Source organism: Pongo abelii, chromosome 22 (assembly GCF_028885655.2).
Source record: "Pongo abelii isolate AG06213 chromosome 22, NHGRI_mPonAbe1-v2.0_pri, whole genome shotgun sequence".
In the NCBI taxonomy this organism is placed as follows: Eukaryota; Metazoa; Chordata; class Mammalia; order Primates; family Hominidae; genus Pongo; species Pongo abelii.
In genome coordinates this window covers 54,996,927-55,014,336 of record NC_072007.2, presented here as the reverse complement: position 1 = coordinate 55,014,336, position 17,410 = coordinate 54,996,927, and the positions used below count along the sequence as shown (strand labels likewise).

General features: G+C 46.9%; 1 protein-coding gene across 1 annotated transcript; it reads right to left on the bottom strand.

Annotated features, from left to right (window-relative positions):
* Positions 1-11,166: 11,166 nt before the first annotated feature.
* On the bottom strand, positions 11,167-12,042 carry LOC112130478 (keratin-associated protein 10-8). Its single transcript, XM_024239324.3, has one exon. It carries the CDS (start codon positions 12,018-12,020, stop codon positions 11,241-11,243), a length of 780 nt encoding a protein of 259 aa, XP_024095092.3. The 5' UTR covers positions 12,021-12,042; the 3' UTR covers positions 11,167-11,240.
* Between the last annotated feature and the right edge of the window lie 5,368 nt (positions 12,043-17,410).

The following is a 17,410-nucleotide window of genomic DNA, read 5'->3' as shown; positions in this document are numbered from 1 at the left end:
GACAAAACCAAAGAGAAGATTAGTGAAGAAAGGGAGATGAGGAAATTCAGTCCTGAGTACAGATATGGGAAAGAAAAGAGGGAAATGAAGAAAGTAGATTAATAAGCATGCCCTTATGTTGTAAATAAATATGAATATAAATGGTTGAAATCATAGAAGGAGATGAGTAAAATAAGGGTAGTAAAATATTTGAAGGTTTAATAGACAAGAAGTTTAAAGTGATGAAAAACATTAACCCATAGATGCAAAAAGCATTTAAGAATCTTTAGCAAGGTGAATACAAAGGAAACCACACCTGTGCATATTGGGGCTGAAATCCAAAGACAGAGAAAAATTTAAAAACAGCCAGAGGAAAAAAAAAGAAATATTACCTTTAAAGAAGCAACAATAGCATTTACAGATGACTTCTCAGTAGAAATGATGGAAGCCAGAGGATGACGGAATGATATATTTACTGTCTGAAAGAAAAGAAGCACCAAGCTAGAATTCTACACCTGGGAAGAAGATCCTCAAAAATGAGGACAGGAAAATGATGTTCTCTGGATGCTGAGAGGATGTGTCACCAGTAGGATCTGCACTAAATAAAAAGATAATTAGGCAGAATGAAAATGATCACAGACGGAAGCAAGAAGTCGAAAAGGAAATGAAGTGTAACAAGAGGAGGACACACATGGGGAAATCTAAATGAATATTTACTGTATAAGATGTCTTAGAAGTTGTAAAATATTTATAGAAATGAAATACATGGCAAGAAGATCACAAAATTCAGGAGGGGGCTACATGAAGTTAAAGTGATCTTGGTACACTATACTATCTGGGAAATAGTATAAGATCTAATTTACATTAGACTTTAAAAAGTCATAGATTCATGTTGTAATCTCCACTAGAGTAATCAAAGAATATACAACTCAGGAGGAAGTAGATGAGTGTAGTGGGTTGAATCTTGCCTCCCCAAAAGTCATATCCACCCAGAACCTCACTGTGTTAGGCTGGTCTCACATTGCTATAAAGAAATATTTGAGACTGGGTAATTTATAAAGAGGAAAGTTTAGTTGGCTCATGGTTCTGCAGGTTGTACAGGAAACATGGTGCTGGCATCTACTCAGCTTCTGTGGAGGCCTCAGGGAGCTTTACTCATGGTGGAAGGTGAAGGGGGAGTGGGCATGTCACATGGCAAAAGCAGTAGCAAGAGAAAGAGAGTGGGGGATGGGAGGTGCTACACACTTAAACAACCAGATCTTGCCAGAACTCCCTCACTATCACAAGGACAGCACTACTAAGTCATGAGGGATCCACTCCCATGACTCAGATAGCTCCCCCTAGGCCCCACCTCCAACAGTGGAGATCACATTTCAACATGAGATTTGGCAGGGCCATAGAACCAAACCATATCACTCACAATGTGACCTTACATAGAAATAGGGTCTTTGTAGATGTAATTAGTTAAAATGAGGTCATACCGGGTTATAGTGAACCTTAAATCCAATGACTAATGTCTTTATCAGAGAAAGGAGAAGGAAGTTCAAACACACACACAAAGGGAAGAAGGCATATGACAACCAAAGCAAAGATTGGCATGAGGCAGCTATAAGCCAAGGGACGCCAAGGTTTGCTGGGAGCACCAGAAACTAGAAGCGGCAAGGACAGATTCTCCCTTGAAGCTAAGAGAAAGCATGGCCTTGTGGATATCTTCATTTCAGGTGCCTGGCCCTAAGAACTGCGAGATAATAAATTTCCACTCTTATAAGTCACTTTTTTTGGTGTCATTTGCTGTGGCAGCCCTAGGAACTAATACAGTGAGGGGAAGATGGGGGAATAAAAAATCTCAAAACACTAGATCCAAAAACAGTAAAGCAAGGAGATAAAAGGGAGTAGATTCCTTGCATAAGCAAAAACCAAAATGAGATGGGAGGTTTAAGCTCAAACGTATCAGCAAAGCCCCACATTCTTGCCAGTCCTGCACAGCAGATGTGTTGTTACTTTAGTCAACACAGCTATACAGAGAGAGTCCCTTGGGGTTTAAGTTTGCATTGCCCTGATGACTCATGATGTGGCGCATGTTTTCATATATTTATTTGCCATCTGTATCTGCTCTTTAGGGAAGGGTCTATTTAAGCCATATGTTATATGGCAAAATACTAAGCACCATGGGGTTCCATGTATATAACATTTTGGAAAAGCTAATTGTAAAGGGACCAAAAAAAAATGTCAGTGGCTGCCAGGGGCTAAGATGGGGATGTGGAATGACTACAAAGGGCCATGAGGGAAATTTATGGGATGATGAGAGGAGTCTAGGATGTATTGATTGTGTTGGTGGAGACACAACTGTCTGTATTTGTCAAGACACCAAATCCACACAAAAGGAAAAAAAATACAAATATCCCATATTGATTAAATAACTTGAATCTAACATCAAAAGCTTTCCTACAGAGCCAACTACAGACCCAAATACTTTCCCTGCTGAATGTTCTCGAACAACTGGGAGAAAAATAATACCAGTCTTAAATTTATCAGCTTGTTTTATTAGGCCGCCATAATTTTCCAGACCTTAGGAAGTGGGTCCTGAAGTATCGGCCTCTAGTGAGAGCAACTGAGGAATGCTATGTGCTGCCCAGGGGGCCACATGGATGTTACCTGGGGACATGATGGCCCCACTGGGGAGGGGCCAGCCACAGGCCAGAAAAGGAGCCTGGTGAGGAAGCCACTGTCATACAGAAGCTGGAGCAGACTGATCAGCAGGGGCTGGCCCCACAGGACATTATGTAGTGATTAAAGTCCATCCATCAATAAGATATACCAATTATAAATATATACACATTTAACATCAGATCACCAATGTATATGAAACAAAAATGGACAGATTGGAAGAAAGAAATAGACAGTTCCAGTTCTACAATAAGAGTTTGAGACTTCAATAAGCCATTCTCTCTAATTTAAAAAAGTATAAAATAACAGAACTAAATTTTATTCAATAAGGAAATAGAGGACTTGAAAAATGACATAAATCTACTGAGTCTAACAGATATGTGCAAAAACACACAACCCAACTACCGCAGAAAACTCACTCTCCTCAAGTTCACATGGGACATTCTTCAGATTAGACTATACCTTAGGCCACAAAACTAGCCTCAATAATCTAAATTGATTTGAATCATACAGAATATCTTCTCTGATTACAATAGAAAGAAACTAGAAATCAGTAACAAAAGAAAAGCTGGAATTCACAAATATGTGTAACCTAATAGCACACTTTCAAACAACCAGTTGGTCAAAGGAGAATTCAAAGAGAAGATAAAAAACTCTTGGAAAGGAATGAAAAAGAAATCACAGTAAACCAAAACTTAATGAGATGCAATGAAGGCAGTACATAGAGGGAAATCGATAGCTATGATGCTTACATTAAAAAAATAGAAACATCTCAAATCATTAATTTAACTTTACACCTTAAGGAACTAGAAAAAGAGCAAACTGAATCCAAATTTAGCAGAAGGTAGAAAATAAAGACTAGAGTGCAGATAAATGGAATAGAAATTTAAAAAATCAATAGAATCAAGAAACAAAAAAGTTGGTTCTTTGAGAAGAGCAACAGATTTGACAAACCTCTATCTAGACTGATTAAAGGAATACAGATTCAAATAACTAAAATTGTAAATGAAAATGGGAACATCACTACTGACCTTACATTAATAAAAATAATTATAAAGGAATACTATGAATATTTGTACCCAACAAATTAGATAACCAAGATGTAATGGAAAAACTCCTATAAACACACAAACTACCAACATGGCTACTTTTGCTGTTGATCTTTCTTCATTCATATTGCTTCAGGTTACTATCTACTGCCTTTTTACTTCAGCCTGAATTAGCATTTCTTGTAAGGCACATCTTTCAGCAATGAGCTCTCTCGGGTTTTATTTACCTCAAAATGTGTTACTTCTTCACTTTTGAAGGATCACTTTGCCAGATGAAGACGTCTTTTTGGTTGTTGGGTGCTCCCCACCCCTTTGCCCAAACCCAGCATGTTAAATATGTCATTCCAATGCCTTCTGGCCTCCATGGTTTCTGATGAGAAATCCACTGTTAGTCTTCTGTCCCACTGCTTTCTACATTCTCTCTTTGTTTTGACTTTTGAGAGTTTGATTATACTGTGTTTTTATGTGAATCTCTCTGAGTTAGATTGATGTGTTTCCTCAATTCTGGAAGTTTGTGCCATTATTTCTTCAACTATTTTTTCTGCTCCCACTGTCTCCCCTCCAACTGGAAATCCTGCTAAGTGTGTTGGTATGCTTGATGGTGTCCCACAGGTCTTTTCAGATTTGTTTATTTTTCTTCATTCTCTCATCTGCTCCTCATTTTCTCATCTACTCCTCAGACTAGAATACTTTAAGGGATCTATCTTCATGTTCACTAATTCTTATAGCTGCTAAAATCTGCTGTTGAAACTGTATCATAAGTTATTTATTTCAGTGATTGTACTTTTCAATTCCAGAATTTCTATTTAATTTCTTTTTAAAATTCCTCCTATCTCTTTATTGCTATTCTCTATTTGGTGAGGCATCATTCTCCTGGTTTATCTTAATTCATTGTCTGTGATTTTATTTAGTTTTTTGAACATGTTTAAGAGAGTTGATTGAAAGGCTTTGTCTAGTAAGTCCAATATTGGGCTTCCTCGGGAAGATTTTCCATTAATTGATTTTCCTCCTCATGAGTAGCTTATATTTCTTGCTGCTTTGCATGGCACATGCCTCTGGTGAAAACTGGACAGTGACAATTACAATGGGATATTTCTGGGTATCAGGCTCTCCTCCCTCTGTGCAATTTGCTGTTGCTGATTGTTGTGGATTGTGGTTGTTTTTGTTTGTTTCTGTCCGTTTTTAAAAATAGTTTCTTCACCATGTGTGCTCACTGTTCTATTAGCTTAGTGCTGAGATAGTAATTTGACAGAGAGTTCCTTAAACCCCTGGAATCAAAAAAATATTTTTCTTCAGGGTTTGTAGCTGGGCTCTGTATGTTGGTCCACGCCTTCAGCACTCGGCTGGGGAGTTTGTGACTCTGCCTTCCCCTTCACTTCCTGCTTGCACCTTCACTTCCTGCTTGCATATTCACTTCCTGCTTGCTCAGAGCCTGAAGTTCAGCCAGAGGTGAGCAATAAGAGCTTCTCAGCTCTTTTCTGAGCCAGTGCCCCATCATAGACATGCACAGGGGCTTTCTGGACTCTTAAAAATATGTGGAACCTTCTAACTCCCTTATTCCTCAAAGCATGTCATCTCCTAGCTTTTCCTCCCAGGCTTTTTGGGGGTGTCCAATGTTTTCCCAACTGATAATTTTTGACTTAGGTGTCAGTGACTTGTTCATTCACCTTTAAACGTTGTAACACACACCCTCCATATAGCTGCTCCTCTACCTTGAGAAAGTCTGAGTTGGTGAAATAAGGCAAGCCCTGTGTGTTAGTCCTTCAGGGAGCCACCAGACATGTTGAAACAGACAACTGCACTGCCTTGCAAACAAGGTCCACTCTGCTTCCCTGGCAGCAGCACCCCACACCAGGAACTCCGGCTGCTATCTTCCTGACTGTCACCCAGCTGGGGAGGGGGGATGGGGCAAGGGGAAGTTAAAATCCACAAGGTTCTCCTATTGGGCTCTGTTGCTTTTACTTGATTATGTGTTCCCTTGCTTGCTGCAAAGCTTCGACTATTTTCCAGAGTTCAGATAAAGTTGATTTTACCAGGTAGTGTTTGTTTGTTTTTGTTTGTGTATTAGTCCTTTTTCACACTGCTATAAAGATACTATCCAAGACTGAGTAATTAATAAAGGAAAGAGCTTTGATTGACTCACAGGTTCACATGGCTGGGGAGGCCTCAGGAAACTTACAGTCATGGCGGAAGGCAATGGGGAAGCAAGGACCTTCTTCACATGGTGGTAGGAGAGAGAAGCAAGTGAGAGCAGGGAAAACTGCTTTATAAAACTCAGATCTGGTGAGAACTCACTGTCACAAGAACAGCATAGGGGAAACCAACTCCATGATCCAATCACTTCCTACCAGGTCTCTCCCTCAACACCTGAGGATGACAGTTCAAGATGAGATTTGGGCGGGGACACAAAGTCCAATCATATCTGTTTTGCCAGTTTCTGATGTTCCGTGGAGGGACAGGCCCTTACAGTTCCCCGCTGCACCATTTCCTCTGTCATCAGTCTTAGCAGGCAGTTTGGACACTCTTTTTGAGGGTATTTCTAAATATCTTTATGAATTTGGAATCTGCTAACACTCCAGCTTAGAAGTGCCACTTTTAGGAATTTAGGCAAACACATACCTGAGTGTGGAAAGGTATATAGTGGAAACACCCACAGAAGTGTTGTTTGTAATAATGAACAATGGGAGACATTCAGTGCCATCCACCTAGCGGTGCAGACATCAAGTGCAGCGTGTTTACACTTTGGAACACTGTGCACCTTGCTGAAGAAAACCATAAGATATTTTTCTTTATTAAATTGGCAAAGAAAGAATAATGCGTGCCCCCAGCATTGTGATTGTATAGCTGTTAAGAAGTAAAGACTCAGGGCCTCTTGCAGGCAACCTGGTGATGGCCACACCTTGCCAGCATCCCTTGCCTGCAGTTGCATTTCTAGGAATCTGTTCTCAGATTTGCTCAATCCTGTTTGAAACCACATCTGGCTACATCTGGACCTGTGTGTCCATGTGTTTCTCTCACCCTCTGGTCTGCATGTGTCCCCACGCTGTCCTGGACTTCCTCTGCCATTGGGGCCTTCCTGTTCCCACCGGCCCTCCGCCCACCCAGCCCAGCACAGGGAATTCCAGAGGCCGTGTGTCTGTTCTCTATTCTGCATCCCAGTGGCAAGCCTGGGGCTGGAGCAGAGGGCGTCCCTGAGCGTCTGTGAGCATGCACAGGAGGCCAGGATGCCCAAGCTGTCCCTGAATGGAACTCCCTGAGCGCTGGGACAGCTGGAGCCCAAGTCTCCCCCCATGTCCCACCTCCCAGCACAGCTGGGGCCTCTGCCACCTGCCAGGAGTCAGTGCAAGTGCTAGAGGAGACGAACATGGTGGACGTGGCCATGCTGGGGGTGTGGAGGAGGTGAGCTGGGGCAGGTCTGAATGAGTGAGTGGGTGAGTGAGTGAGTGGGTGAGTGAGTGAGGTGCTTGGGGCTCTTGGGGTTTTAGAGGCCCACCTGTGTGTGTTTTCTGGCAGGGTTCCCCACTGCACCCTCCTTTCCTGGTTGCTTTTCCTGGTGGGTGTCTAGGCCGTGGCACGTGTTCCTCCTAGGAACTTTTAGCACAGCCTTGGGCTGTGTTGAATTGGCTGGGTTATTTGGCCCCAGAAGCAAAAGTCAGACAAAAAATACACCCAAGTGGGCAGGCGTGACCAGAGAAGAGGCTGAGGCTTGGGCGGGCACCTGCTGCCTTAGGGCTGCTTGGTGTGGTCACACCGCAGACTCTGTCCGTGCGCCGCCTGCGCTGAGCCAGGTGTCTGGTGCACAGCCGCATCGTCATGGTGTCTCATTCTCACTGCTGAGCAGAGCTCTCAAATTGGGTGCTGACCAGGGCAGTGTCTCGGGTTCCAGGTAAACAAAGCCAGGCTTGCCCCGCTGATCTGAGAACAGGGACTGGAGGAGTTGTGGGAGGTGGAGGAGGAGGCAGGGCCAGGCAGCATGGTGAGGGACTGGGGACCCAGGGTCGGGGGCTGACAGTCTGTGAAAGGGAAGAGCCCGGTGGCTGCACACCTGTGACATTTGGGCCAGTGCCCCAGCCTTGTGTCTGTGGTTGTGTGGAAGGTGGTGTGGGGTGGAGAAGGGAGGTGCCCACCCCCAAGGCAATATCCTGGCAGAGAAAAAGAAGAATTGTAAGATCTCTCCCCCCTTTACAGACAAAAGGGTACCGCCAGAGCATCCACCTCCCCTGGGGTTTGTTCCCTGCTGTCATGTCGTTAGAGCAGAGGTGACCCTGGCAGGGATCTGGGGCAGCTGCCTTTGCCTGCATCGAACAGATGTGGCCTCGGGCTGGAGAGCCTAAGCATGTGTGCAGTGACACATAGGAAGCCCTGTTGGGAGGTGCCCGCTGACACACTGCACTGTGCCCAGGCGCTGCCGACCTCTGTCTGTGGAGATGGGGTGGTCTTCTCTGTGTGGCCTCCACTGGCGGATGTGGCTCTGTGGGGACACTCTGTTGCTCAAGCACCTCCTGACAGTGGCTTTGGTGTCCCTGGAGGCCCCGCCTGAAGCAGTTGTCTCATGGGCGTGTTTTCCTTGATGAAGACCTCACAGCAGCGTCCAGAATGCTCAGGGTCAGGTCCTGGGAGGACGCTCCTGGGTTAAATGAGACGAGAACATCAGGGTCACCAGGGCAGTGCACAGACCTATCTGATTCCAGTTTGAGGGGCTTTCTGGGAAATTTGGATACGACTGTTGCATGACGCTCTGCTTCTTTTGATAACTATGTATATATAGAAGTTGGCCATCCTCAGCTGCACTCACTGCAGGCAGGCGGGAGAAGGCCCTCACTCCCAGGAGGCACCTGCAGAGGGACCGGGGGGAGGTGCCGCCATGTGGCTACAGCACTGAATTTCAGATGGTTCAAAAAAAAAAAAACAGAATAAATTAAAAAAAAAAACAAAAAAACCTTTGATCATGGAATTAATGACATCAGGTTAAACTGGGTGGTGAGATCTCGGCTGTTACTAATTCCACGGTAAAAATTTCTCTAATCCCCCAGCTATTTCTCTGGAAAATCCGCTGAGAGGTGGGATCCCACCCACTTATTTACACAAACTGCTAAAGCGTGTCCCCAGGCCAGAGAGCGCTGCCTCGCTTGGCACCTGTGCGGCTCGCGCTCCTGTGTGTGTGCGGCCCCGGTGAGCGCAAGGCCCTCCTCGTTTAGGGCCTCCCGGTGGTGCGGCGCTGGCTCCATTCGCCTCCATTCCCTCGTGGATGGATATTTAGGTTGTTTCTGATTTTTCATGGTGACAAACAGTGCCGCTTACGTACATGCGCCGGAGATTTTTCAGCACAGCCGATGGTGGGGTCCAGGAGGGCCTCTCACATGGTAGGATACGGCCCCGCCTCTTCCCAAAGCGGTGGTGCCAATCCCCCATTTCCACAGCCAGCTGGAGCTCCTGCGCCACGTCCCGTGAGCGATGGGTGTGTCCGGCTTTTTCTTCCAGGACAGGTGGGGTGAGGTGCCTGGGGTTCCTGTCGGCAGGTGCCTGCCTTCCAGGGGTGCCGATGTCTCATGTTCCAAGGCCATTTGGGCCGCTGGGTGGGAGTACCCTGTCCATGCCTGTTTCCTCCTGGGAGTTTGTGCCTTTGTCTCACTGAAATCTTCTCAGTCGAGTGTCTTCTCTCACACCGTGGCTTCCTTTTTCACTGGTTTTCTGCTGTTGTCTTGCGGCATAGAGAGGTTACTGTCTGCTTATGGAGTCAGGCGCATCAGGGTTTTCTTGAACTCTTGCTCTCCGTGTCTCATTGGAGAAGTCTGTCATGCATTCATCTGTCTGCTGGTGATGGTCCCTCCAGCCCAACACCCCCGGGCAGGCCCCGTCAGAGGGGAGAGGAGCCAGCAGGAACGTTCCGGAGCCCGGCCACACGGCCCTGCCAGGAACCAAGCCTGGAACTGGGAGGAGAGGAGGGCAGACCAGGAACTCTGTTCCACCCTCGTCTGGGCCTGGGATTGGTCACTCACGAATGGCAGAGGTTTCTTGGACTCCCTGTCTGCAAGGGGGCCCACCCTGACAGTCCCCTGGGGACGGTGCCTGTTGTAGAGCCGGGCTCCCTCCAGCCGCTGTGACTACTGGTCGTGTCTCTGGGCGCTGTCCCCATGGTGGTGATGCAAAGTACACGGCACAGGCCAACTTAGGACTGCCTGACATCAGTGGGGATGGCCATCCCCAGCTCAGACCGTGTGCTGGGCTTGAATGGGTGTAGAGGGGGCAGTGACGCTGGCGGCACGGATCGTGAGTCGTCAAAGCAGCGAGCGGGGGGCTTGGTGCTGTGGACAGAGCAAGATGGGGGAGCTGAGGTCCCCAGAGACAGATACCAGACACCCCGACAGACACCAGAGCAGGAGCTCATGGGGCCCAGCAGAGCAGGGGCCGTCCCTATGCCACTGCACAGGATGGAAGGAGGAGAGGCCCGAGCTGGAACTGTGTGGGCCCCTGACCCGGGTCAGGGCAGCAGAGCCACAGGGCCTTGAAGAACCTGATCAGGCCTGGCCTGGGAGAAATTAAGGACAAGCCTTGAAAATCACAAGTCGCGCACCTAAACGACATGCAGGACGTGCATGTCAGGGGCAGGGGGCGGCGGGCCTTGGTGAATGTCCCAGTCAGCAGCAAGCATTCCGCCCCCATCCCATCCCTCTGCCCACTCCATGATGCTTTTGTCTCCATCAAGATCCTGGGGGAATCCTGTGTGTCCCTCCACCCACCCCATGATGCTTTTGTCCTCATCGAGTCCCTTGTCTCCTGTGCAGGTGCAGCAGCCCCTCACTCTCCCCTTGCGTTGCTGCTAAACGAGCAGAACCCTCGGGCGGGCAGCACACAGGGAGGGTGACTAGGCCTGGAGGCTGTGGTGCCCGGACTCCAGGCCAGCTTCCCGGCAGGTGACTCTGCAGGGTGGGCTCTCCCAGGTGAGACAGCGGGTGGGACGGTCCTGGGGCCTGGACGGCCCCACAGCCCAGGGCACAGCAGTGAATGACCAGGCTCAGGAAGACCCGGGCACAGGGGCTGAGCTGGGACTGAGCCTTCCTGGGAGTGACCATGAGTCCCACCTGGTGACCCCCTGGAGGAGTTAGGCCACTGTCCCCTGTGACTTCTAGGTTAAGTAACTCACTCCTAGAAACAATCATGGCTGGAGGAGACCAATGTCCACTCAAAACCATGTGTCCTCCCAGGAGAACAACAGGAAAAGAGAATCAGGTGACCAAGGAGAGTTTATTGGGGAGCAGGAGGAGGTACTGAGAGGTTCAAGTTGAGGCCAAGTGACCCAGAGCAGAGAAGCTGGGAGGGAGGACAGGGGACCCAGCAGGCAGGTGGGCACCTGCTGGAAGGCAAGAGCTGGGGAGCAGCGAGGAGGCTCCTGGGAGTAAGGAGGGGAAGGTCACCTTAGCACAGGGGAGACACGGGGACCCCGTCCCAGGTAGGGGCAGCCACTTAATCCAGGTCAGGACCTGAGCCAGCTGGCCCTGGGGGATGTGCACATCAGCAGCTGGACTCCTGGCCTGAGCAGAGGGCTCAGCAGGCCGGGCAGGAGCATGCAGGGCGGCAGAGGAGGGACAGGCAGGAGGCCGGGTGGCAGCAGCTGGGCTGGCAGGAGGAGGCGGGGACACAACAGGAGGGGACAGGCACACAGCAGGTGGGCCTGCATACAGGGCGGCGGAGGAGGGACAGGGAGGAGGAGGGTCTGTAGCAGGAGGTGGTGCAGCACGCCGGCTGGCAGCTAGACTTCTGGCAGCACAGAGAGGAAGCCCCAGAGCAGACAGGCACACAGCAGATGGGCTTGCGGCAGATAGGCACACAGCAGGCCTGTTGGCATGGGGAGAAGGTGCGGCAAGCTGACTGGCAGCTAGACTGCTGGCAGCATGGGGAGGAAGCTCCAGAGCACGTGGACACGCAGCACACGGGCTTGCAGCAGATGGACTTGCAGCACACAGGCACATAGCAGGCCTGTTGGCAGGAGGAGGAGGTGCAGCAAGCCGGCTGGCAGCTAGACTGCTGGCAGCATGAAGGTGTGCAGGAGTTGGTGCAGCCTGATTGACAGGGGCTGGGCTCACAGCTCACTGGGGCATAGACCAGGGCCAGGCAGGGGGCTGGGGCACAGCAGCTGGGGGTACAGCAGCTGGAGGCACAGGAGCGGGGCTCGCAGCAGCTTTCCTGGCAATTGTTCACCTGCCAGGAGGAGCCAGTGCAGGTGCTGGGGGAGGAGACTCGGCTGACACAGCCCACGTCACTGGAGCAGACAGACATGGTGGATGCAGCAATCACATACGTCCTGGTGCAGCAGGTGTCAGCCATGGTGGGTGCTGGGCTGGGTGGTGTGAGTGCTGGCATGAGGTGTGTGGGTTTGTGTGCCCTGGCTGCTGAGGTTTTATACCCTCCCTGGGTATTTTCCTCACAGGAGTCTCACAAGCCTTACCTTTCCTTGTTGCGGCTGAGACTTTGCCTCCAGGCAACCCTAATTAGTTTACTTGCTGTAGGATGTTACTATGGTCCCAGGACTACAGCATGTGGTTGGGTGATGCTGGCCACTTACAGGTGTCTGTGCCCTGCAGCCACACACAGTGATGCTGCATGTCTGCTGGTGGAGCTGGGAGTTGAACAGATTGTGAGTTGGCGAGTCTGGAAAACCCGGCCCCACTTTCCTCCTGTCTTTGCCTGTGTGTCTTTGCTATTGGGGTATTTGGTACCAGGGGTGGGGTGTTTTTTACCAGCAGATGTTCTCTACCTGTCCCAGAGTCCTGCTCCATTGAACAATGGGTGTCTCGGCTAGGAATGCCCCCTGGCTCCCCACCCTGCCACCCCTACCTGTTCCATCTGCAAACTCTGGTGGGATGCCCCTGTATTAGCCCATTTTCACACTGTTGATAAAGACATACCCAAGACTGAGAAGAAAAAGGGTTTTAATTGGACTTACAGTTCCACGTGGCTGGGGAGGCTGCAGAATCTTGGTGGGAGGTGAGAGGCACTTCCTACATGGTGGCGGCAAGAGAAAATGAGGAAGAAGCAAAAGCAGAAGCCCCTGATAAACCCATCAGATCTTGTGAGACTTATTCACTACCACTAGAATAGCACAGGAAAGACCGGCCCCCATGATTCAATGATCTCCCCCTGGGTTCCTCCCACAACATGTAGGAATTCTGGGAGATGAAATTCAAGTTGAGATGTGGGTAAGGACAAAGCCAAACCATATCATTCTGTCCCTGGCCCTTCCAAATCTTATGTCTTCACATTTCAAAACCAATCATGCCTTCCCAACAGTCCCCCAAAGTCTTAACTCATTTCAGCATTAACCCAAAAGTCCACAGTCCAAAGTTTCATCTGAGACAAGGCAAGTCTCTTCCACCTATGAGCCTATAAAATCAAAAACAAGCTAGTTTCTTCCTAGATAAAATAGGGGTACAGGTATTGGGTAAATACAGCCATTCCAAATGGCAGAAATTGGCCAAAACAAAGGGATTTTACAGGGCCCATGCAAGTCCAAAATCCAGCAGGGGAGTCAAATTTTAAAGCTCTGAAATGATCTCGTTTGACTCCAGGTCTCACATCCAGGTCATAATGATGCAAGAGGTGGGTTCCCATGGTCTCGGACAGTTCCGCCCCTGTGGCTTTGCGGGGTACAGCCTCTGTCCTGGCTGCTTTCATGGGCTGGTGTTGAGTGTCAGCAGCTTTTCCAGGCACATGGTCCAAGGTGTCAATAGATCTACCATTCTGGGGTCTGGAGGATGGTGGCCCTCTTGTCACAGCTCCACTAGGCAGTGCTCCAATAGGGACTCTGTGTGGGGGCCCTGGCCCTACATTTCCCTTCTGCACTGCCCTAGCAGAGGTTCTCCATGAGGGCCCAACCCCTGCAGCAAACTTCTGCCTGGGCATCCATGCATTTCCATATATCTTCTGAAATCTAGGTAGAGGTTCCCAAACTTCAATTCTTGACTTCTGTGCACCTGCAGGCTCAACACAACATGGAAGCTGCCAAGGCTTGGGGCTTCCACCCTCTGAAGCCACAGTCTGAGCTGTACATTGGCTCCTTTCACCCAGGCTGCACACAGCATGGGGACCCTGGACCCATGAAACCACTTTTTCCTCCTGGGCCTCCAGGCCTGTGATGGGAGGTGCTGCCATGAAGGTCTCTGACATGGCCTGGAGATATTTTCCCCATGGTCTTGGGGATTAACATTAGGCTCCTTGCTACTTATGCAAATTTCTGCATCCGGCTTGAATTTCTCCCTAGAAAATGGGTTTTTCTTTTCTATTGCATAGTCAGGCTGCAAATTTTTCAAACTTTTATGCTCTGCTTTCCTTATAAAACTGAATGCCTTTAACACCCCCATCTCTCTGGCATGCATCCCTCCCAAGGCCCATCCCAGATGCTCTTCTTAGTTCTCCTGTTTATCTCAGAATTATTAAACAATGTACATGCTCTGTTATTTCTTGCATTTTCAATTTCAGATATGATCTGATTTCCTATTGTGGAGGAAAGTGCTTTCTCTTGTTTATCACCAGGCCCATAAAAAGTTCCCCCTTCCCATCCTCAGAAGGCAAAGGCAGTAAAATATCAATATTTTGTTAAATCAGTGTTCAGAATGTATATTATAATAAAGTAAATATTGTTCATAGCCAAGTCTGAATAATGGAACCAGATTAAATTTCCTTATTTGTACATGTTTTGTTTTTGTTTATGTTTTTCCCCTCTTGAAGTTAACAATTGCTTCTCTCCAAACTCTGACTCATTCATCCCCATGCTCCACTCAAGAGGTTCAAATATAACAATCTATTAGCTTCATTTATTTTTTGGAAACATCTCTCTTAGAGCTCTCGTATGTGTGGACCAGTCTCTATTGGCTGCTCCCTCAGCCTGCTACACAGGTTTCCTGGGATCTCCCTTCACTCTTGTCTTTGGATTTTCATTCATCTCTCTCTGATGTTGGATCCATTACTTCCTGGATGCCTTGTCTTTTTCTTTCTGGATTTATGCCCTTGTTTTGGTGGAGCACATCCTCCAGTAACTTTCTGAAAATGGGTGCAAGGAAGATATATTTTTGAGCCATAGCATGACTAAAAATGCCTTTATTCTGCTCTTCTATTTGATTGATAGCTTAGCTGGATATAATTTCTGGGTGGAAATATTTCCCCTTAGAATATTTTGGGGAAGATGTGGAACATTTCCAGAATCCTAAATGATCCCTTGTGCTGTCTCTCTGTTAGTCCCTCCTCCCTAAGTATTAGTTGCTGTTCTACCTTCTCTCCTCGTTGGTTAGCTTTGCCTGTTCTATGGAACTCTTTTGTTTTATGGTTCATTTTGTTCAGCACAATGTCTGTGAGAAGCACCATGTTGCTGCATGCATCAGTACTTCACTCTTTTTTTGCTGCCCCATTGCATTAAATTCTACAACGTGTTATTTGTCCATTCTCTTTCACAGTGTTAGAGATTTAGATTGTTTCCAGATTTTGGCTGCTATTAATAGTGCTGCTAGCTCCGAAGAGATAGCGACCATCGGGAGCGGGCCATGAGGACGATGGCGGTTTTGTTGAAGAGAAGGGGGGGACGTGTGGGGAAAGGAAGGAGAGATCAGATTGTTGCTGTGTCTGTGTAGAAAGAGGTGGGCATAGGAGACTCCATTTTGTTCTGACTAGGAGAAATTCTTCTGCCTTGGGATGCTGTTGATCTATGGCCTTTCCCCCAGCCCCCTGCTCTCTGAAACATGTGCTGTGTCAACTCAGGGTTAAATGGATTAAGGGCGGTGCAAGATGTGCTGTGTTAAACAGATGCTTGAAGGCAGCATGCTCTTTAAGAGTCATCACCACTCCCTAATCTCAAGTACCCAGGGGCACAAACACTGCAGAAGGCCGCAGGGACCTCTGCCTAGGAAAACCAGAGACCTTTGTTCATGTGTTTATCTGCTGACCTTCTCTCCACTATTATCCTATGACCCTGCCATATCCCCCTCTCCGAGAAACTCCCAAGAATGATCAATAAATGCTTAATAAAAAAAAAAAAGAAAAATTTCAAAAAAAATAAACAAAAAAAAAAAAAAAGAAAAAGAAAAAAAATAGTGCTGCTAGAAAAATTCTTGTAAACTTTTTCACTGATATTTTTACTAATTTCTCTTCAATGTGCTCCCAAAAGTGGAACTGCTTGGTCATAGATAGGCATATGTTGGCTTAACATATACCAACAACTTTCTAAAGAAATTTACATCCTCACTAGTTGATTTTATAATTCCATTTATTCTGTATCTTTACAAAATGAGGTTGATCAGTCTTTTAAAATTTTTTTATTTTGGAAAGTGTGTAGGAATATTGCACTGTTGCACTAATGTGCATATCCCTGATGAGTAAAGCCACTCATTGAACCTCGGATATCTTTTCTTGTGAGGTGACATTTGCTTGCTTTTTAAAATATGGCTACTTGTGTTTCTTATTGATTTGCAGAAATTTATTATGTATTCTGAATATGAGTTGTATATATGCAGTGTGTCAGTGAACGTTCAATAACTAGCTTTTGTTTTTGTAATGAAAACAAAAACAAAAGTCCCAATTGGTTGCATTTGCCAATGTCCACGTGTGAATGCTCCCAACCCAGCTAAATCCAAGCTACCAAGACAATGTCACTTAACACAGAGATGGGAAGAGAGGGGTGCATGTCAGCTCTCATGAGCCAGGGCATGCTGGCTTTAGTGCACCACTGAGTATGGGAATTGCAAATAACTCATCCAAGTCTGGGGTTTAAAAATGAAGTTTTAAAAAAGTCAGTTTTATTGAAGTATGATTACATGCTGTAAAATGTACCTATTTAAAGTTACCATTTGATGAGTTTTGAGAAAATATACACCCGTGTAACCACTACCACAAGCAAGATCTGGATTTTCCATCATCTCTGAGTTCCCAGGTGTACTTTTCATGATCAATCCCCAGGAAATGACTGATCTCCTCTGTATCTCAAATAGGTTTGTCTTTCCTGGAATTTCATATAAATCAAATTCTATAGTACAATTGACCCACGTATCGATGGACACATGGCTTGTGTGGCAAAAGCGTCTTTAAAAATTTGTGAGCAAGTCTTTGTGATATGATTTCACTTCTCTTGGGTAAACACACAGGAGGTGGAGTGTGTGGGGCATATGAAGGGGGTGTGTGTCATGTTTATGACACTGCCAAACTGTTTTTCAGAGGGATTGTTCCATTTCACATTCCCACCCCAGCAAATGTAGGAGAGTTCCATTTCCTGCACACATTTGCTGACACGCGGTATCGGTCATCTATTTCAATTTGAGTCATGCTTATGGATGTGTTGTGGTATTAATAGTATCATTTGATGAAGAGACGCTCTTAATTGTAGTAAAATCCGATTTACTAATTTACTCTCTTATGTGTGGTGTTTTTACCCCGTTCCCAAAGTCTTTGCCTACCACAACATCATGAAGACATTCCCCTATATGTTCTTCTAGAGCTTCATTATTTTTATTTCATTCATTGCATAGTTACTAATTTTTAAACTGACAAATAATAATTGTGTGTATTTACTGGGTACAATGTGATGTTTTGATCTATAATGTGATGTTTTGATCTGTGCATGCATTGTAGAAAGATTAAATCAAGCCCTGTAATCCCAGCACTTTGGGAGGCCAAGGCGGGTGGATGATGAGGTCAGGAGATCAAGACCATCCTGGCCAACATGGTGAAACCCT